The following is a 22,941-nucleotide window of genomic DNA, read 5'->3' on the forward strand; positions in this document are numbered from 1 at the left end:
AATTTATCACATCACGTCATTTACAAGATGTTATATGTAGCTCACGGACGATAACAACACACTTATCATCGAGATAACTGTATTTATTTACCTGCAGTCGTTGCAAGGTACTGAGATCAATAATACTAATCAATGGGCGATTAGATATTGACACTATTATTATTGTTCGGTCTAGTTCACTTCCGATGATGAAAGGAATCTTTTTTCCAGAAATATGTGATTTGTTATTTTGTGGGCATTAGCAGAGGAAAATATCCCTTTTGGGACTGATGTCTTGAAGCCTCGTGAACAAAGTGCAGTTCAAGGCATGAGAATTGTCATTAATTCATTAATTATTCAACAAATAACCTGGGATAATGATTCAATAATGATAAGTGATATTTGAAATTATTCAACCGAAGCTGATGGCCCGATCGGTCAAGTCGCTCGGTCGATTAAATCATTCCCCCGTCGGTAATTTATCGACTATGATAATTTACCGACGTCTGATACATGTTGCCAGGAATGAAGATTCTTCAGGACAATTTAAGTCAAGAGTATCAGACTCGATTAGGGCGCAATCGAATAAAATGTAACGAAGGATAAAGCTGAATTAAACAGCCAAAAATGATCCCAGATGGAATCCGCCTTATCAACAGCCGGTAAAGTTATGGAGATTATTTAGAAATCGTCTTTATCAACCGATTTCGTCGGTAAAAACCCGGCAATTCTTCTTTATCAACCCAGAACTGATTTTTTTCTTTCCAAAAAGTGCATTTCACGGGTTGACATCTTAACTTCGGTATCAGTGTGCAAACGCCATCTCATTTATTCTACAATTTTTATTCTGTCATTATCATATGAAAATTTTTATTGGAATTGAATATTTCATTCAACAAATTCATAAAGTGGACATTTTATTAATTGGAACTGCAATCGATTCGATTAATTGTCGACCCTAGACTGAATCTGTTCTATCAACACTCGATAAAGTTACATAGATCACTGCTCCCTTAACCCTCCCCTAGAAATCGTCTTTATCCGCAGATTCCGTCGGTAACACCCCAAGATTTCTTGTTTATCAACTCAAAAATGATTTTTTTCTTTCCAAAAACTTTATTCCGCAGGTTGAAATCTAGACGTCAGTATCACTGTGTAAACGCCATTTTATTTACTCCACAATATCTACTATTCTAACATTATCGTGTGAATATTTTTATTGAGGTTGACACCATTCCATCAACAAAATCCACAAATCGGACATTTTAGAATTGATAACTACAAAGGAATATATTAATTGTAAAATTATATTTTCGTTCTGTAGGTTATGTGTGACTGGAAACTTCTGGTGTGAAGTCCAGTTTCTCCCTCTGCTGTACCAACACAATCGTCATCTGCTTCCCAGAACGTCCCACAGAGGGACAACGGTCGTTTAGCGAATGGAGCTAGAGCCACGAAGAAGAAGATAACTTCGGCTGTCGTGGGATAAGGGTCGCACGGTGGGGCCGGGGTGCCAAAGAGATTCGTTGACTCTTCTCTCGGGGAGGCTCGGAGTCATCGGGGGAACAAATAAATACAACACACACACAGAACGAATTATATCCAAGTTTTTTCTCCATCAAGTCATGGAGACACCCGACCCCGTAGACTCAGCAACCCTAGAGATTAAGACCCGTAGCATAGAACAGACACTACTCCCACTAGTCAAACAGGTAAGATATGAGTCAAAATAAAACGATGAGACAGTTGTTTGAGGGATGTCAGCTGTTAATTCGTTTTATCACGTTTTCAATGAATTCTTCGCACAATTTCTATTGTACTTTGTGAGCACTCGTCACTTTCGTAATTTTTTTTTCTGTACTGTTTGTCTATTTGTGTTGTACATAACCTGTTAAGTGTCATGCGCAGAGAGTAGAATGGATTTTCTGCAAATGTTATTGAAGAAATTTTTGAAAAAAAAAGATTTTGAGAAGTGAAAGTCAGGGGGAATATTGGAGATCTAGTGAGTGGAGGTGATTTGTGAGTGTTATGGCACCCAGTGATCAGAGGTTTCGTGAAATGTGACTTCGTGTTTTCCAGTTTTGTTCAGCTACTTCGAGTTCAGAGAGAACTTTGATAGATTTGTTTATTTAATTTTCGTTCTTCTGGTAGGAGTTGTAGGGGATCGTCTGCCGTGTGCAGGAGGTGACGTGCGTGCTGGCTTTCATGTGATCAATTTTTTTTTATTATCAATAACCTGAGAATAGGTGGGTTACGAGGAAAAACGAAAATGATAGTTGGATACTGTGTTTGATGGGATTTTGGGGCATGCGCTCAGCGACGACTGATTCCGTGGTATTGATGCAGTGATGAGAGGTATTGAGAAGTGATAATTATTATGGATTTGAATACTTCAATCTGATTTTATTGATAAATGATCGAGTTTTGCTTCTGAATGGAAGCTATATTTGACCGATTTTTGGTTCTCTGATTGCAGTTGCAAGTTCCCGCGTGGAAAAATTATTGGAAGATCTTTCAGGAATCTTGTCTTGAGAAGAAACATCGGAAGATCTCTCTGGTGGCACATGAAAATTCTTTGGAAGATAATTTTAGTTTGGAGATGTGTTCAGAAGAGTTTTTTACAGTTCTCCAAAGTCAGAACATCGACAAGACGACTACTGTCTTTAGAAAATGTTAAGAATTTTGGAAGGTCGACAGGGAGATCTTCCGAAGATCTTTCGATGATTCTCCTGGAAAATTCCAGCAAATCTTAGGCAGACAATAATTTTCCACGTGAGTGGTCTTCCGCAGAATCATTAAAAGATCTTGAGAAGATTTCTCCTGTGACTCGAAAAGATTCTTCGGAAGATCTTCTGAAGATAATGTTTGTTTGGAGGTATGTTCAGAAGAGTTTTTTTGAAAATATTTTCCACAGTCAAATTTAAAACATTTTTAGAAAGAAAACGCTTCCAAAACGCTTTCAAACGCTTCGAAAATCTTCCAAAGATTTTTTTTAGATCGTCAGGAAGATCTTCTGAAGATCTTTCAATGATTCTCCTAAAAAATTAAAAAAAAACTTTCGTAGACGATAATTTTCTACGCGAGTGATCGAAGATCTCTCCGAAATGTTCTGTAGAATCATCAACAGATCTTCAGAAGATTTCACTGGTAATCCCCAAAGTTTCTTTGGAAGATTGTCTAAGGGCAATGTTTGTTTAGAGATATCTTCAAAAGACTTTTTGCAGAATATTTTCTAGAGTCAAATTCAGAACATCTTCAGAAAATAAAATATTTTCTTCCGCAAATCTTCCAAAGAATATCTTTCGGGCACCAGGGAAATCTTCCGAAGAATTTTCGACGATTCTTCTGAAGAAAGATCTTCAGCAGACAATAATGTTTTTACGTTGATTGTCTAGAATATTATGAAACGTGATAAATGATATTTTTCGATCATATCTGTGTGTTTGTGCTGGCGAAATCGAAATTTCGAAGATTAATTTTTTAAAAAATCAACTTAAATGCGGAGAAAGTTGTTGCTAACAATTGAAAATTTCACCTCATGATCGCTGTGATTAATCTTCAGTTTCACGCGCCGTTCAGCTTATTTTGATTGATGATTAATTTTCTTTTACTCAAAATTTGATCAAAATTCTGTACGAGTTTTAGGTCAAACTATTTATATTTTTTAGATTTCTTTAAACCATTAGATATTTGAACCTGCGTTAAAAAAAATGAATATCGCAGATTGTGAATCCGCCAATAACATTTCTCTAGACCTTCTAGTTTTTCCGAAAAAATTTGACATCCCCCAAAAAGGACCTCAACCCAGAAAATGATAAATTCAATGAAGAAAATAACGCGTACATCAATCGGGATAAAATAATATTCAAAGAAGAATTTTATAAATTGAATTTTGATGTTGGAAACTTCGAAACTTCACATTTGAAATCTGAAATTTGAAGTCGGGAATTGCGTGCTGAGATTTCACTCCCAAGGTGAGATCTTGACCTCGTGAATTCCTATCGATCGCGACAATCGCGACTGGAATCACTTCGATCGCACCACTCGTGTCCTCGAAAGTGTGAAGGAACATAAATCAAAATGTATATTTAGAAAAAAAACTCGAAAAATAGTGATGGGATTTGATTCTCAAGTTAAAATGATTTAAGAATTTTTTATATGAGCAAAATACATCAGAAATTTCCCTAGAAATTTATTTTGTTTTCAATTTATCGAAAGCTCTATAGTAATTTTCAAATTTTGTTAATCAATCGCGAAAAGTTTCCGTAAATGATTTTTCATTCTCGAATCCCAATTTCATTCCAATAATTATTAATTCAGTCTACAAAATCAACTTCGGCTCGCTTCGGAACCCTTCGGCTCGGCCGGCACTACCACGCGGTAAAAAATCCCTAGGATATCCCAAAAATCTCTGACACTTCTTCCTCATTAGTTCAGTCATCTGAAATGATTAATTTAAATAACAAACTCATTTAATTATGAAATTGTCAAAATTGACAAACTCATTTAATTATGAAATTTTCAATCATGATTTTAATAACTACAACGCACGTTCATTCCTGTACCGCAAATGTACTTACTGCCCTTAAAAGTGTCAGTAAAAAATTCATAAAAATATTCATAACTTCCAAAGCGTTTTTTTCCTCATAAACGTTTAGTTACGATGTGCCAAGATTTTCTGTGTCATCCAGTCTCTATTCATGATGGAGACTCGCAGTCTGCCCTTCACGGCCACAATTACCCATTATTCATATCTCTAATAAAAGCATCCCCCCCATTCCTAAAAAAAATGGCACCAAACCTACGCTATCGCGCGCTGTAATCGTGCAAATAATGATGAAAAATTTAAAAATTAAATTGACTCCCCCAATCAGCCACCCCTTACCCTTCCAGCCCTTCTCATTATATTTATAAAATTCCCATCACTTAATTCATCTATATATTTAAAAAAAAATTTTTTAATTTTCACATGTATTTCCACGGGGCCGAGGGAACCAGGGAAGACCCTAAGGGTTCGGTCAGCCGATCGTGCAGAGTCCTAGTGTGCCCTTTTGTCACACTAAACAATTTTTTTGATCGAGCGGAAATCCCAAGCAGTCACCCATCCAAGAACTACCCCAACGAAACATTCCGTAGCTTCAATGTCCGCTGGAGCAACACCTCACATTTTTTTAAAGCAATTTTTTATTATTTAAATATTCAGTCAACATTTACAGTATTTACAAACTTCAAAAATTAGTATAAAAAAATTGTTATACATGAAAATAATTATTTGAGTGTATAATCTTTGGTCTGATGACATTCTCTAGTTTTTTATTGTTGTAAATACCCAGGGGATATTTTTATATAAATTTATATTGACAATAATGTCTCTTAGTGAGAATTATGCACTATCGGTTGTAGTTTATATTTAATTTTTGTGCTTTTATTACAATGAAGTGTTTTAAAAAAAGAATAGAGTGAGCAACATCGTTACGGTCGGTTTTACTTAGTTTATTTATTTCTTCATTGTTGCTGCACATATCCCCTTAGACTGAGATCAAAATATAATTTTACTAATTATATTTATTTTAGACAAACAAATACCAGAACATTGAAAAATTTGCTTGAAATCTTCATCAGAAGAATATTTCTCTATTTTATTCAAACATTTCTTAACAAATAAAGTTCAATTCTCATAAATATTCCTTTTTCATAAATACTATACATTTATATGAATTGTTTATCAACATTGAATCTGAGTTAACAGTCATGGATCAATTTCATATATTTAAGAATATTTTTTTGTGAAAACATTCATTAATTATTAACAAAAGTGTTTCATCTAGTCATTCTATTCTTAATGAGTTTCTTCTACATAATTTGTCTCGAGCCATAACACAGAGGACATGATCCATAGGACGTGATCCATGATCTCCAGTTCCACAAGAATATTTAATTACCAAAATGATATTTTTCTCTCAGTTAATAAATTTGAATTTAGAGTCAATGATAACGTCCCCACTATCGTACTTGTGGCGGTCTCAAATGAACTTCCGGTACTACAATATTTCCGTTGATTCCAGGGACAATTTTTAATTTCTCGATAGAGCCAACACCAGTGAAGCCCCGACAGGAACCGTTTTTCGGTCAGTAAAATACTGTACAACAAAATATTGACATTCATGGGGGAGGGGGGGGGTGAGCTTTTTATCAAGCTTGGCGGTTGTTGGATGTATTGATTTGTCCACGAGGATGCGCATTGTGCCCTCCACCTCTTCTACACCACCATCGCTTCGTTTGTATGAATTCTACGTCGTAAAACGCCAAAACCGTGAATACCCTTCCTCGTCTATCCCACGTATTTAGGCATTGGACCATCTCAGGAATATTCCTCCCACTATTCACCCCACCTAGTGCAGCTACGGGGACGCCACTCTTGATTTCCTTAGTCTTCCCTAGGCACTCGGCAGGCCAGTACCTAGTACAATTTATTTGAAAAAAAAAAAATTATTATTATAAATCATTTAACCAACACTTCACTTGAACTCGTTGTTATCGCAGCAACAATCGGCTGTATAATCGATTTGTCTAGTCGACTAAATTGAAAGTAACGAAAGAATTGGTTGACAAATTGTTTGTGATGTTTTTTTATCTTTCGTGATTGACTTTTCTGTAATTTTTGATTTTATGACAGTGAGAATGACCATTTCGAGTGGGGAAATCAGGCGTTGATAGTCAAGAAGTTGGGGAAACTGATGGGCAGTGGTCGTTGAGAGAATGATAAAATAATTTCAATGCAATTAGATTTTTTTCGGTGGATTAATGAAATTAATTCAATATGACGAATCGTGATATTGCTTATGTATCCGAGGCACATGGTCACAATTAAACAACTATTTTTCGATGAGATAATTCAGTGCTCACAACAATCATTCGATAAGTTGAAACGACAATTTCTATTTAAAGGGCGCTGAGGAGATTTATCGTCCTGGATGCAACGGACTTAAGCTGATTTGAAATTATTTACAGATGAGGTAGATGAGAGGAGGTATCCATTGACAATACAGACTTCAGGCGCATTAAAAAATCAATTAATGAATAAAGAACGAGAAGATAAATTCAACGTTTTGTTGTAAAACATTGTTCTGATTCTACTGGTGTGGAAGTTCTATGAAAATCATTCAATGACAGTGTGAATAATGGAGAGAAAATAAATCTTCACTGAATGGTTGATAAGTCACGATATTTACAACAGAAATTGTGCGAGAAGAGATCATAAACGTGGAACATATCGCTGCAAGTCAATCACTAAGAAATTGCCTTCAAAATTGACCGAATAAAAATAACGAGTCGAATGCGAAACGATTTTTTTATTATTATATTTAGAGAAATGAGAAACAACTGTAGCACCTGTTGATAAAATACATGAAGAGAAATTAGAGGTAGAAGGAGGGGGCAATAATAAAGAAGATAATTAACATGGAAAATTAGTCAACAGATTGATGAAGTAGATAATTGTTAGGAGAATAAATGGACTATTTTTTTCCCTTCACGCTTACACCAACAGTACTAGTTAATTGATTGCGTTAATCGCAAAGCACCGAATCAAATAAAAGTGATGATCGTAAACTAAAGGACGATAAATATTATTGAATAATAAATATGATGAAGTACACGTTTATGAATACACATATCTACGTAGAAATGATGTTGTTGATTAAGAGTCTATTTTAATGAATAAAAACAGAGAAATAATTCAGAGATAAATATAATTTGCCAGTTGAATAAAGAAAGATAATCAGATATCGTTGATAATTAATAAGTGACTGACTGATTTCCATTTGATTTTTTGCCTGAGACTGATAGAACTAATTATTATTCAGTGCTAAGTTACGGAAAGAGAGAAAACGTTGCGTTTTTTTAAAGACGAACAGCATCTGAATATTGTCGAGGGCTAAAGAGTGAAAAATATATTAAATAAAATAATAAAAATGTACGAAGGAGGACTGGCTACTGACCATCAGGTATGGTTCTTTGTTTCTGCGCTCAATAGTGCATGTTCTCCCACTTTTCAATATAAATTCGTGGAGATATTTGACAATAGACGAATGAACGGAAATAAATGAACTTCTTATGTCGGTATGAGTTTTATCGGTTTAGTTTATAGAAGTTTGTTGGTTTTTTCAGGAGAGGGAAATTTAGTATGTGGGATAATTTCATGATTTTTTTGGGGGAGGAATTCGCACAATTCTCGCACAATTTTCTTTAATGATTTTACGTTGGGGATTTTTGTAGTGGAATTTTTGTGGGAGTTGGGGTGAAGTGGTAAAAGAGATTTTCATACATTTTTTAATATAAAAATTTCATGAAATTAAATATTTTATCAAATTAGGGTTTGGAAGGACTTTGAGGACGAGAGAATTAAAAAAATTTCATCAAATCAAACAAAATTATTGTAAATCAAATAATTACTTTGATATTTACTAATTAATGTAGCTCTCATTTAATTTCAAATAATTTGATTTTCTCCTCTGCAAATATTTTTTTTTAATTATTCGATTAACAAAAAGGAGTATATTTTCGTGTCGTGAGATACAGAAAACAATAAATAAATATCTCTATTACCGAGAGATGCAAAAAAACTATAAATTTTCTTAAAAAATATTTTACAAAAATTCTTTATAAAACTTCTAGTGATAAAAAAAAATTATAATTTTATCTTTATAATCACCATTTTAACATATTTCTCCCCATTTACCACTTCACAGTTGACATGTCATTAGGATGATTATAGATTGGTGTCAATGGCTGACCAATTGCTTTTAGAAGTGATAAAATCGAATGCGCACTTCGCGCGTTCAATTTGAATTTTTATTAGCACGGTGTTTATTCATATGAAAATTACCAATTCAGAATTAGTCGTACGCATTTCGAGTTATTTCCACTTTGACGATGTTCATTAATGTGTATACGCTTCATTAACCCATCGCGGCACACTCATAGGCCCAACTTTTCGTCGTTTCGATTCTCTTATAAGCGAATGAATATCAAGAAGAATTTACCACTCCTTTCACATCGATATACTGACAGAAATGACAAGTAAAAATCAAAGAAATTTTTTTTCCAATACCAAATCAATAATTTCCTCAATCAATGCAAATGCCTTTGCTTCGATTTATCCTCGGCCATTTTAAAAAATTTATTACCTTAAGACACCACAAATACCATCAAAAGAAAAAATAATTCATTTCGACTTGAAAAATATTTTTTTTGCTAAAAAAATATTTTTTTGATTTACTAATTTTTTTTTTGCTCAATGTACATTTCACCAGCTCCGTGCCGCAATGGGTTAAGTGCCCATGTGACTTACCATAAAAGTAAAATTTTCAATCCCATTATTTTCAAGGGTGAAAGGATTATTTTGAAAGAGACAAATTGTTAGACGCGTCAGACCTCGTTTTTCGAAACATAAACATTTCACTCTAGAAAATAATGGGATTGAAAATTTTACTCTGATGGTAAGTCATAAGGCCACTTAAGGATGTTCAGCCCTTAGACAAGTTCAAAAGTTTATTTTCTTAAGTACATTCAAAATCAAAAGTTTGGTAAATGTTTTAAAAAATCGATTGATTTTTTTTACGAAATGACGTGCAGAATGAATCGATTCTGAAGATATTTTAAACATTTTCGCTCCTATGCCTGAACATCCTTAAATAAAACTTCTAATCAATTTTATTAAAAACTCAAATTCAGAGAAAATTCATGTTTTTGTTTTAAATAACATGGGGTACGGTTTTAATAACAATAGGGCTATATTTTTATTGTTTGTGCCTCTAAGGTTCACCTATATCTGTGTTATTATCGCAAAGCAAATAAAAATAAAGAGATGAGTAATGAAAATTAGAAATAAAATTGAATAACGTGGAATAAATTCACGAACAGTCAACATTTCTCTTTATTTTAATTTTCTAATAAACAAAAAAAGTATCACAAGATTAACCACTGAAAACTCCTTTTTCTAGTCCTTGGCAATGAATCACAGGAGGATAAAATCTCCTCATTTGAATGACAAATCGTATTTCATCGAAGTAATTCCGAAGAGAATTGCGAAAATCATGAATTACACACATTAAAATCCCTGGTATCTCACAAAATGCAAAACGCCTCCACACACGTACAGTCACAAATTCACAATCACATGGGTCCAAAGTGTCTTCACATAATCACCAATAATTTAAGTAAACAAAAAATATTTGTACATTATAATGAAAACATCTGGGAAGATTATGTTTTATTCTCTGAATGAGAATCGGTAATTATGCCTTAGATTTCCACCCTCGTGTCGCATAGAGAACGGCCACTATGCTCCGACCGGAGTCTTCGGGCTGTTGCGAGGGTTGGACAGGCGGTCAACCTGGCCGTAGAAAGATTTGTTACTGTTGGAGAAACAATCGCAGATGACAATCCTGAAATCAAGCAGACGATGTATGAGGCGTGCAAAGAAGCACGAGTAGCTGGTGAGTAAAAATTAATTGATTAGAAATCAAATTCCGATTATATTACATTTAATTAGTTAAATATTACCATTTGATTATATTTGATTGTATTAAATTTGATTAATTAAACACTAACATTTGATTATATTTGATTGTATTCAATTTGATTAATTTAATATTAACTTTTGATTATATTTTATTCAACTGAACAATTTTCGGAATTTTTCCTTCCATTGGAAACTTTGCAAATCGTTCAATTGACACTGGTTCGTTGACATTTCGTAATTTGCATTGAAAATTATGTAGATTGATGTGACTCGCTGAAATACGAAGTTTGGCGGTGATGTCTGTGGATCCCCTTCCCTTCCACCACTTTTCGAAAATAGAATTTTAAAAAATTGAACAATAAGAAGATAAGAAAATGCAAAAAAATCTGAAATTTCGATACTTTGCAGATCCTAATTAGGACTGATTTCTGCCGCGAAATCCCCTCGATCGATTCGCTAGTAAAATATATTAAAAATGAATCACCTAATTGGCTTATTTAAAGTAAATTCGTACAATTAATTGAACTGAGAGATAATGATTACAAAAATCAATCGACTTAAATGACCCCAGAGAGTCCAGAGAGTCTCCACTCAGTTGAAATAAACATAAACAATGATTCCATAAGAAGAAAGACCAGAGAACTCCTTCACCAGATGAACAATATTTTTCAGATTTTTTTGAATAGTCTTTAGTCTCCTAGAAAAATCCGTAAAGTACAGACGTTTCTTCCTCGAGTCATTTTCAAATAAAAGAGAATTAGTAAAGTAAATTTACTGAATTTTATATCCAATTAAATCCCCTGGCTAATAGACCTCTTGAAAATACTAAATATTTCATTCGTTGCAGGTTCAACAATAGAGAAATTATGCGAATGTGCAATGGAGGACAGTCTGGCCGACAGAGGATCAGTGGTGCGAGCCGCCCGCTGCCTCCTGGGCTCAGTCACCCGGGTCCTCCTGCTAGCTGACATCGTAGTTGTGAAACAGTTACTCCTCGCCAAAGACAAAGTGGCTCGCAGTCTGGGGCGGCTCGAAAGTGTCTCAAATTTCACGGAATTCGTGAAAGCATTCAGTCAGTTTGGAGCTGAGATGGTCGAGTTGGCTCATCTAACTGGTGATAGGCAGGTAAGAGTGAAACACAAAACAATTTGTGAGATTTCTCTGCAATAAATAAATTATTCTAACTAATCATAACATTTGAATCTCACAAAAATCAATTCGATTAGTATCGGACCCGGATAAATTCTTCTGGAAGATTATTCAATTTTATTTGCTGCAAAATAATTGTGTTTAGCAATAAATTAAGGGAATTCTCTGTTGACATATAATTTATATCAATTATTATCATTACTGTGGATCAATATGGTCATTAAGACCAGAGAAAACTCGAACATCCCAGTTAAATAACACTCATTAACACCTATAACAAATTAGAATTTTGTATCAGTTACTAATTACTCCATCTTATATATTAAAATATCAATTAACATCAATTTTTTAATATTCCAACACATTCACCATTAATTGAGAATATGATACCAACTATTATTCCACTAATTGGTCCCTTAAATAATGAAATACCTTCGCTAAAACCGCACCATTAGGCGGCCAAATAATTTAAGTCCCAAATCGATTTTTTCATAATCAAAGCTTTGGTCGGGATGACGATTCTACTCCGGAGAAACCCGAGTAAATATGGAATAAATAAATAAATATAAACCCACGTGGAGGGAAAAAAGCTCTGGGCATACGATTAATTTTTGTACATACATACCACGTAATCCTAACGACTAATTACATTTGATTGAATTCCAGAACGATCTGAAGGACGAAAGGAGGAGAGCGCAGATGGCAGCGGCGCGACAAGTACTTGAACGAAGTACAATGATGCTTCTCACATCCAGTAAAGCTTGCTTGAGGCATCCCGAGTGTCCATCAGCCAAGGAAAATCGGGACACTGTATTCTGTCAGATGAGACGAGCTATGGATTTAATTCACTACGTTGTCAAGGATGGTGTGCTTGACTGCAGTGAATCACAGTCGTACTCAACTTCTCAGGTTTGTGGCCCTATTTCTCCCTGCACTCATGCGCACTTGATATTGATTTTTTTTTTTCTTATTTTTTTCAACAATTTTTTCAACAGATTATTTGTTAATTTAGTCCAAAAAGCGAAGTCAGTCTTATATAGGATACAGCACTTCATCCACCGTCTGTTGCTGTCGTAAAATAAGACGAGGGCCATATTGAGACGTCAAAATAACGTGACACTCTTTCCTGTCCAGAAATGGATTAGTAATCGGTTGGGCAACTCCCGGGGATAATTCTGGAGATTTCAGAGTTTATCTTCATCCATTTACGGCCAGTTTTCGGATTAAGTTGAGTTAATTCGTGGTCCGGGGAATTTAGTCGTTAAGAGTGTCCAGAGCGGCTCTGGGAGACCCGGATTCGATTTCCGGTTGGATGAAGCGAGAATTTTTTCTCTGGAATTTTAACTCTCCGAGAATTAAAAAATTAAAGTTACAGTTGTGGCCCAGAGAGGATCACGTTAATTTTTTTTCTCCTGGGGGAACGTCCACTTGGAGCAATTTAAATTACCACTCCCTACGATTCTGGTGTAAATAAAATTGTAGCAAAAAAATTTTATCACACTTTTTGCACTCGTTTATAAACACATTTTAGTACTGTAACGCTTTCTCGAATGGAACCCTTCTTCTGGTGACCCGGTCCACGCCCGTACCACCCCAGCCCTACATTACCCATCTTCACCGCAAATGATTGCTGGTCAGGCGCCAGGTGACGACGTTGTTAACCCAGTCTCCCCCAGGACGAGGCCGGGCTTTTAACCTGCGACCAGACGAAACCCTTCACCGAGAGAAAAATCTAGTTTTGCCAATGAAATATTCTTCTGACAAGAATTTAAAGCGGATTTTCAAGTGCAAATTTCCGATATTTATCAATCTAAAACGAATATAATTTAATATAATTTACAACGGATTTTCAAATATATTTAAATAATTAGATATATTTAAAAATTAGTAAATTTAGTAAATTAAATTAGTAAATTTCGGATATTTGTCGATCCAAAACTAATATAATTAGCAAAATTATATTTTAGTCTCAGTGTTGAGACTGCGGTTTTGATATTTGCGAGATCCACTAACTGTCCCCTGCAGGGACTCGCAAACTTGCTGAGCACATATTCACCAGATGACTGCTGGACACTCCTCAACATCTTCCCGATACTTCCTTTCCCACGACCTCCATTGGATCGGCTATTTTCTGTCCATAGGCTCTCGCCCCTCACCCTCCCACTGGCTATTACATTATTAATATTTGACAATTCTACGATTTATTGTATTTAAGATATTGCGAGCTTTCTCACTGTTTCCATGAAGTCAAAATAATATAGTTCCATGATGTCAATATCAAATATGCTTTTGCATTGTTTTTATTCTATAGAAATAATAACCCAGTGACCACTTTCCACCTGAACCACCCGCCCCTCCACAACCAACCCTTTAAGCAGCGCGAGCATCTACCACCTTTTCCTTGACCTTTAGTTTTAAGTTTTATCTATGTCTACCTTTGAGTTCAGAATTTCGGTTCATTATCATGATTTTCCGCTTCAAATACATTTTTCAGTTTGTTGTTTTCGTCGAGAAAAATAACAACTAGCGCCCTATCGAGAATTTTTTTCAAGGGAAAAGGGCGGGTTAACTGGCTGATTTTTATGCGAATCAAAATTTACCACATCACAATTTACACAATTTATTACTACCTACACAATTACAATTAATTATTATTTCCACAGTTCCTTCCTAGCCCTATGTCTCAGTTATTATTTTACGATGTTTCGAGTAATGAATTTAGGGTTCCTTACAACATAAGGAACACAAGTCAGCCAAGAAATGATGATATACATAGGCTTATTGAAGATTTATTAGAACTAATATTCACGCCCTTGCTCGCAGGCTTTTCCCTTCTAATGACCCCAGGGACTTGAGAGGTGAAGAGGTCGTATGGAGATTCGACCGCCCTTTCGCCCTCACCCCGGCTGATAGAGAGGATCTCCTCTAGAAGCTCATCGAATTTTCTCCCCTTCTCCTTTAACATCAGAAAAACTCCCTGGAGACTTGGGCCGTAAAATCGTGCAACCCCTGCCCAGGATACCCTACATGAGACTTAAGTTATTCAACTGTCACGTCCCCCTCTAAATTCCTCATCATTTTCCGCCATTTTCTCACTAATTTGCATAGCTCTGCCACCGGTTATCCCTCCGAGATCTCCACAATTGTCTTCGAGTCCACGAGCACGTTCCACTGCTCCCATCAGTCCTGGAGCGAAATCATAGGAAGAAATTTCATTTTAATTTCAATTAGATTCTACAGGAGTGACCTTAGACGTAGCTGAAGAGTACACGCCTTATAAACTACATGCCAGTGCCACATTCTGATGGAAAAAATGTATTTTACGATTTTTAGAGCCCTCAACACCAGGATTGGGACAGCAGCACGGTTTGTTCAGCGTTGAAGCACTTCGAACGACTGGTGGAAACGACCAGGATGACGTTAATGGTCCCTGGGTGTAGGGATACGTTGACGTCAGCATTGGATACTGTAGTAGAGAGGACACAAGACTTCACTGATAGCGCTTATACGACTCATGAGCACAGAGAGAATATTTTACTTCTTTGTGATCGATCAAAACTTGAGCTCAATACGTTTCTAAGAGTGGGAAATAGCATGGTAATTAAAAACCTTCTGTCTTCTTTTTTTATTATTTATTTATAGCGATGGAACCTGTAATGTGGGTTATTTACACTGTCATTATGTTACATTCCCTTTATGTATACATTTATGTTGTTTTTCCTACACTACATAATTTGCTAGATTTGTAATTAACATTTGCCTTCTGTCTACTTTAATTAATTTTTGACCCATTGATTTTATTCCATGAAACCGATCATTAGTTTCACATGAAGTAATTGATAAATCAATTTAATTCTAGCAAAATTTTGATAATACCGCTGCATCACCAAATTCCGAACTGGAACAGGCAGTTCTCGGTGTCCTCAGAGCCACTAGAGATCTCCGACAACAATTAGTCACAACCACAATGGAACAAGCCGGTGACCTCGGCCAAGTGACCAAAGGTGGACAGGAATTGGTTGCAACAATCAGAAATTTAGCACTTGCCAGTGAAATTGATCGTCTCCAGGAGAGTAGTGATCGTTTTCACGAGTATCTCGAGCATATTCTCGAAGTGTGCAAATTACTTAGGCATATTGCCTTGTCCGAATCACTCCAGGTATCGGCCAAGTTCACGGAAATTAATCTCAGAATTTATGGACCACAAGTGGTAACAGCTGCGCATACACTAGCCAGATATCCAACCAGTAAAATTGCCAAGGAAAATCTTGAAGGTAGTTTGACATTTCTTTTTATTTTTATCTCAAAGCTACATTTTTTATTAACTTTCAGATATTTTTATGTACTACATATCTTTGTATGTTTTTCTCAAACATCTTGTGATATCGATTTTCTAAAGTGAACGTTCCACCGTCAAATTGTCCATCTACGAAGATCCTTGAATCAGAATGAAAACTTACCTTCCACCTCCTCCACTCCAATTTTCCACGTAATCCGTGAAACCATAAACGAAATGAGATCATCTTCTTAGCTGGGAACTGCGACTTTTAACAACCCGAAGTCGCCAAAACCGCTGCCATAACCGTAGAGAACCATAAAAGACGGAGTAAAAATATAACGGAGAGTTGGGAAAATCGAAGGAAGAGGCTGCACCATTGTGACCCTCTAACTCCCGGGAAATTAAGAGATTCGAGTGAAGTCGGTCGTTCGATCGTGGAATAGGGGTCGCCGAGATAACGAGACAACGAGAGATCCAATCGGAAAGAGTCCGAATCAAAGCTCCTTTGACTTGACAAAAATCGGGAAAGGTACGAAGGTAAAAAGATTTAGATAAACGAGGAGATATGTAACGTTCAGTTCACGTGACTCAAACATGAAGAGAGGACACGAGGGTGAGAATAGAATGAATTGTCTCGAGAGAGATTCAGAGGAGACCTGGGGTGCTGGTCATACGGGTGATTAGGTCGCATTGGTCAGGATGAACTGATGATGATAATCGATGGATTATAGACCTCAAAACGAATATCCAGGGAAGAGAGTCCTGGCGACTGAAGCTAGTGCTCTGGAGGAGGTGTTACTTCCAAATATTTGATTTGACTTCTGAACATCGCGTCGTAGTCTGGGACAATTGTATCAAGAGTCAGCTGTCTGATGGACATAAAATCATCTTTTGTTCTATTCTGTAACAGAAGTGTGGAAACCAAAGGACAAGAAAACGATGTAGACTTGGAATTTCCAAACTGCACCAATCAGGAACCTCCTGGGATGAACGAACACCTTTGAAATATGATTGTACTTCAGTGTGTCCTAAACCTCATGATGGTTGAACCACTAGTAGCACCTCCTGGCTGGACACCTCCTGGAGGTGTGCAGAGGTACTTGAAATATGATTATGTCAGTGTTCCTGGTACCTCATGATGACCAAACCATTCAAGCTGACACTTTACCCAAGAGGATGAAACTCCATACAGATCTTGTGTCTGTTTCATTATAGTACATTGGAAGTTGAATACATAACTCGAAAGTAAATACAGAAACCAAACCATGAAAAAAGGTACCTCGCTGAGCCCTAAATTCTATCAGATGTTCTTTTGATGGTAACTGTATTTTTTATGGATTTGGGAGATGGACTATTGAGGGGTAGTTTCAATGTGTGAGGTCCTGGATATCTGGGCATATCCCAGGGACTCCTCGAGGTTCCCCATAGGTGCAATGTCGGAACTTTGAAAAAAGTGGTGGCATCGTAGGCAAAGTCCTCCAACTTGCTGGCAGATCTGGATTTGTTCAAGACCGAGGAGACCCTGCAGCGATTTCGCGAACTTTCCGAAACCCATTATACTAGAGATTGTTTTCGTAACAGGGAATACATGTCTCAGGAGTCGGTATTCATAGGACGCAGTTGATTATCGATCCAAAATGTGTAAAAGGTGGAGGACGGGGAAGACGTTCTCAATTGAGGCGTCGTTTTTCATTCGGATAATAAGATGTCAGGAAAATGCATCGTCATAGCTTAGCTTATGGCACCTGGTGCGCATGGATGCACTTTGAGTCCTTTTATTTGCGAGGGAAATATGTCAACAACTTTTTTACGTTCATATCATTCATACATTGAGAAATAACGAATGATAATCAAAGAAATATTTCTTCGAATAGTACCAAATTAATATTTTCCTGAATCAATGCAAATTCGTTTGTTTCATCAGTTGAAGAGGGTGTGACTCGTGAACGATGGCCCAAATAACTTCTCCATTAATTATTTCTTTGTTTGATCATCCGTTTTAATTGGATTTTCTTAGGACAAACTGAGATCCTGGGATTTATATTTAATAACAAATTTTATTTTCTAGTTTTTGCTGATATGTGGCAGTGGCTGATGTCAGACGTAACAACAGTAGCTAAAGATGTATTAGAATTGAGTCAGAGTCGACCAGAAAAGCAAGTCTACATGTCTCTTCCAAGGCCAGGTGTAAGTGCCTCTGAAATTCTAAATTTAAAAAATATCATCTTGAAATTTTCGATGAAGATCGAAATAAAATAATCTTTTTATTAAATTTTATGCAGAAACACGGAACAACCAGCAAACCATTGAAACCAGTGAGACTCGACAGCGAGGAGCAAGCGAAAATAGCTAAAGCTGGACTAGAAATGAAGCTGATAACGTCGGAAATGGACGCTGAGACTGAAAAATGGCAGGAGAGTGGTTCTGCTCTAGAAGAAAATAACGATATTGTGAAAAGGGCAAAAAATATGTCTTCCATGGCCTTTTCCATGTACCAGTTTACACGTGGTGAAGGTGCACTTAAGACTACCCAGGATCTTTTCACACAAGCTGAATACTTCGCTGAAGAGGCTAATAGATTGTACAAAGTTGTCAGACAATTCAGTTATCAGGTAATTAGATGATTAATTCACGATTAATTTGATATCGTTGAACTATCAGTCAGTCATTCAGCCTTCGACATATAAATAAAAATAAAAGAGTTGTAAAAATAATTGAAATAATCATTTGAGAGTTTTATATGAGTTGATTTTGAATTATTCAGGTACCCGGTGGTGCTCACAAAAAAGATCTACTCGAAAATTTGGATCGAGTGCCAACTTATGTTCAACAACTCCAATTCACCGTTAAAAATCCAACAGTTGGGAAAGCAGCAACATTCACTAAAGTGGACAATGTCATACAGGAAACAAAAAATTTAATGAATGTTATATCGAAGGTTGTTACCACCTGCTTTGAGTGTGCAACAAAGGTGAGGGACATGGCCCTGTTTCAACAGCAGCAGCATTAAGTGCCTTATCCTTTTTACAACTCCATTTTAATATATTCTCGACTGCTCATTTATTTATTACCATTCGTTTATTTTTTATTAATTTGTTTTTCCACTTACTGAATAAAGTAAAGACAGAATCGAGATAATTTTTAATTTGAATGACTGAGTTGTAGAGTACCCAAAACTTTTGTATGATTGTATTTTATTTTATCACTTAGTTATTTATTGATTACATAAAATTGTATATATTTTTCATAGTTGAATGTTCAAAAAATGAATATTTTATATTTTGTATTTTGCTTATTTCATGGTTTTGTGATTTTTCCCTACCGTGTTGTCGGATTTCCGTCATTGTGGCTTGGTGTCTTCTTCTAATAGGAATCATTTTTGTAGGAGATTTGAAGATTTGAGGGTCAAAAATCACGTGATGATGGACTAATTCTCTGATTAACTGTAACTAATTGAATTTTCATTTTTTTCTCACATCAATTTACTAGAAAACAACTGAGTTTTACCAAATTTTGCCAAAATTTCTCACAAAAGAGTTTTTAAAAAATTTACCTTAAATTAAAAAACAGCCGAGATTATTATACCATTGACAATTGTTAAAAGTACTTCTTCAGGATTAGCATTTCACGATTTTATTGAATATCTTTTCCAATCTTGAATTCCAATAGGTTTAGAGGACTGTTCGTGTGATTTATGGACCACTTTCGACTAATCTTACTGTTTCTCTCTCTATCCTGCTCTCTCTTTCTCTCTCTCTCTCTTTTTGAAATTGATGTTTTAATAATTCTTTCAATATTTGATGCCAACTAATATTCAAACCCCTGAAATTTCTAGTACAATCTGGATTTCCGAGGTTTGTCAGCTCGGGGACCTGGTGGTTCACCGTATAGGGGCGACGGTTCAGGGGCTGATGGAGATGGTACTGGGGTTGGTGCTGATGGCACCAAGAGTGGATCAGCACCAGGTAGCGATCCGTCTGTCTGACAGTTTGGGATGGCCCGAAGGGCCAAAGGGGATGCGCGTCGTACTCGTGTTTCGTTTTTACTTTTTTAAACAGTAAACACCGGTTTTCGATTCCTTCTATTATTTAAATAGAAGAAATCATCGATTCGCTTTCAAAAATCATTGATTAACATTTTCAATGGCCAAAATATTGATTAAACATCGGATGCAGCCGAAGCAGCCCAGAAATTATTTGAATTCTCGAGTTTCGAGGGGATTTCAAATATTTTTAGGCGACTGTTCGGATTTTTTGAAATGGTAAAAAGAGAAATTGTGATTGATTGTGGGGGAAATGATGAAAATCAAACCGAGTACGAACCAGGGGAGCTTTTAAGACTCGACGAATACTATAAACTCCGTTTCTAATGCGAAAAATAATAAAGAACAAAGTATTTTTAATTAATAATAAGTTCATTAAGGATTACTATAGCATGGTTAGATTGGCTAGTTAGTTCATTTATTTTCAATTTCGTCTCGACGTGCGGATGGGACGAGCGTAAATCAGTAGGTAAAGTGTTTTCTGAGAGCAGTGGTCGGACCTTAGCTGTGTAGTTAGCCATCATTTTTTAAATTAAATGAATCCTCAAAAAAAATTATTGTTAACGTCAAGAAAAATCAATTTCTACTCAACTTCAATTTGTGATAAATAAATTGCGAAGGAAAGTTTACAGATTCGATTATGAAATGATGCTAAGTAAATAATTTTGTCTGAGAACAAATTTTTCTGAGGGTAAACTGAAATAAATTCAGATAATAATTAATGACGAATCAATCACTGTCTGAAATACGTAATTTCATCATAGACAACTTTGGTACACATGAGTGTTTATAAATAATTGAAATGAACCTCCCCGAGAAGAGATGAATAACTCTAGAATAAAGGGATCAGGTATCCTTTCACACTGAATGCTATATAAATTTTGATGTCTTTAAAGTTTGTTGAATAAGCGAGCAACAATGAACATTTCATTTGAAAAAAAAATGATAGTCTGTGAATCTCTTGAGAATAAGCATAAAATAATTGGATGAATTATAAAATTGTTCATTCAGGAAAAAAACAATTAACGGAAACTTGGAACATTAATGAAGTTGCTCAAGAGATATTCTTAGTAGTTAGGATCTGTTACACATTTTTTCCTAATTTATGAAATGAGCGATGATAAATAGTGAGTCTTTGATTTCTACATTAATTAATTTGATGAGTAAAATTGGTGGTGGAGTGAAAAACAATTTGTATTACTCCACTTTTACTCCACAAATTCAAAATTAAATTTATTCAACGAATTTGTTCATATCTATCTTTATCACTGAACGTTTGTGACGAAAATTTATCTTTTTTCATTCTATCTAAGATATTAATTTTATTGACCAAATAAATTAACGAAGTATGCTTCGCCGACTTCCTATACTTCAATCATAAAGGCTACAATAAATACGCACACTCGCAAATCAACCTAAAATAACAACGATCTTCTATTTTCATCTCTCGTTGAAGGTGAGTTAAACAACTTTACTCTTATTAACCAAATGGTTATCGCTAAATAACTTCAGATTTATATAATCCATTGGATCCGAACAGCTGACCCTCATATTTCTGTCCTATTCATACTAATGAATGAATTTCCAGTGGTTTATAACCGCTTTCCTAATTAAGATCCATTATCAATGCTTAATTATCTGGGATTCAATGCGCTAGTAATACAATTACTAAGATTATCTGCCAATTTGATCGACTATTGTACTGTTGGTGACACAATCACTGGCTATACCATTTCCAAATTCATTATTTTTGGTTCTCGGATTTTATCCCCCCAGATAAAATTAATTATTCTCGTTTTTTCTGGACTAAATCTCCCCAAAAAACCAAAAGATCCAAAACACTGAAATAGATATTTAGAAAATTTTTCGAGGGTTAAAATTTTCCGCCCTTTGTGAAAGGGTTTTTTAATATAATTATAGAATTAACACGTCTTACTCTTCATTAATTCCTACCATTACTTCTATTTATTTATTTATAATATAATTATTATTTTCTATTGTGATCCACGTAAATTTACTAACTGTCGTTCGTTTGCAATTGTTGTATTGGAAAAAAAATTATGTTGTTCAAATGAATTTTTGAATTATTTACTAACGGGAATTATACACAATTTTTTTCAATTTTTTTACCATTTTTACGGTTTTTTTGTTATTTATAGTAAATATTGGTAAATTGGAAATTTGTGAATTTGTTAGATTTTCTCTTCTCTACTCAATAGTATTTTTCGAAGATCAATAAGAGAATTGTCTATGGATTTTTGGGGGAAGGGGAGGGGGCGATTTTGTCTGGGGGGGGGGAGATTCCAATTTCTGTTATTTTTCAGTCCATTCGGTCGTTTTATTACCGAGAAACAATTGAATTGCGAGAATAATCATTTTGGTCTGACTTAATGATGATGACTATCCAAAAATTAATTATCAACAATAGAATTAAGTCAAAATATACTATTATAATTATCATTATTTATACTTAGCCGTCCACATTCGGATCGAAGCAATCAATTTTTTAATTTCGCTTCGAGGCAATCACAATTACACCAAAACACCTAAATTATCTCAATTAAATATTTTTTTGCTAATCAAAGTCCATCTTTGATCAACAATCTACAAAGTGCATTTATGAATTTTTTATTTACGCCGAATGGAAGTGACTGAGGGTCTGAAAGATAAATTCGAAGAAATTATTAAACAATTTCCAGTTGAGATAGTCACTTTATAATTGTTTTTTGTCATTTCAGCCGAATTAAATCTGAATTTTTCGTATTTCTTCTCTTTATTTAACAATAAAAGTTTAGAGTTGAAATTACATTTGTACATTTGAGTAGATTTTTTATAAAAAATCCGTGAAAATAGCGGAAGCATTTAAATCCATAGGAAAGAACTTGAATTATGAAAAGAATAAATAAATAGAACATAATATAGTGCAAAAACTTTTCTTGTACTTTTGTTTTCACTTTACAAAATGAA

The 22,941-nt window shown here is 35.2% G+C and overlaps 1 protein-coding gene across 6 annotated transcripts; it reads left to right on the plus strand.

The window, feature by feature from the left end:
* Positions 1 to 1,107: 1,107 nt before the first annotated feature.
* Positions 1,108 to 22,226, plus strand: LOC135169338 (alpha-catulin). 6 transcript variants are annotated; one of them, XM_064134247.1, is made up of 11 exons: positions 1,108 to 1,203; positions 1,304 to 1,691; positions 10,289 to 10,478; positions 11,352 to 11,629; positions 12,320 to 12,562; positions 14,987 to 15,250; positions 15,513 to 15,927; positions 18,001 to 18,119; positions 18,215 to 18,544; positions 18,697 to 18,903; positions 19,768 to 22,225. In XM_064134247.1, exons 2-11 carry the CDS (start codon positions 1,605 to 1,607, stop codon positions 19,915 to 19,917), a joined length of 2,283 nt encoding a protein of 760 aa, XP_063990317.1. In that variant the 5' UTR covers positions 1,108 to 1,203; positions 1,304 to 1,604; the 3' UTR covers positions 19,918 to 22,225. The 6 variants fall into 6 exon arrangements, with proteins under 6 accessions (XP_063990317.1, XP_063990320.1, XP_063990322.1 ...); XM_064134250.1 differs by adding an exon at positions 7,888 to 7,985 and having other exon boundaries at positions 1,110 to 1,691; positions 19,768 to 22,226; XM_064134252.1 differs by adding an exon at positions 2,131 to 2,334 and having other exon boundaries at positions 1,111 to 1,691; positions 19,768 to 22,226.
* Positions 22,227 to 22,941: the final 715 nt, after the last annotated feature.

The sequence above is a fragment of the Diachasmimorpha longicaudata genome, chromosome 14 (assembly GCF_034640455.1).
Source record: "Diachasmimorpha longicaudata isolate KC_UGA_2023 chromosome 14, iyDiaLong2, whole genome shotgun sequence".
In the NCBI taxonomy this organism is placed as follows: Eukaryota; Metazoa; Arthropoda; class Insecta; order Hymenoptera; family Braconidae; genus Diachasmimorpha; species Diachasmimorpha longicaudata.

Excerpts from the sequence above, each read along its gene's own strand:
- LOC135169338 (XM_064134247.1), top strand. The coding sequence starts at position 1,605 with ATGGAGACACCCGACCCCGTAGACTCAGCAACCCTAGAGATTAAGACC. Across the intron at positions 12,563-14,986 it reads AGTCGTACTCAACTTCTCAG|AGCCCTCAACACCAGGATTG; the intron begins GTTTGTGGCCCT and ends TACGATTTTTAG. Across the intron at positions 15,928-18,000 it reads TGCCAAGGAAAATCTTGAAG|TTTTTGCTGATATGTGGCAG; the intron begins GTAGTTTGACAT and ends TTTATTTTCTAG.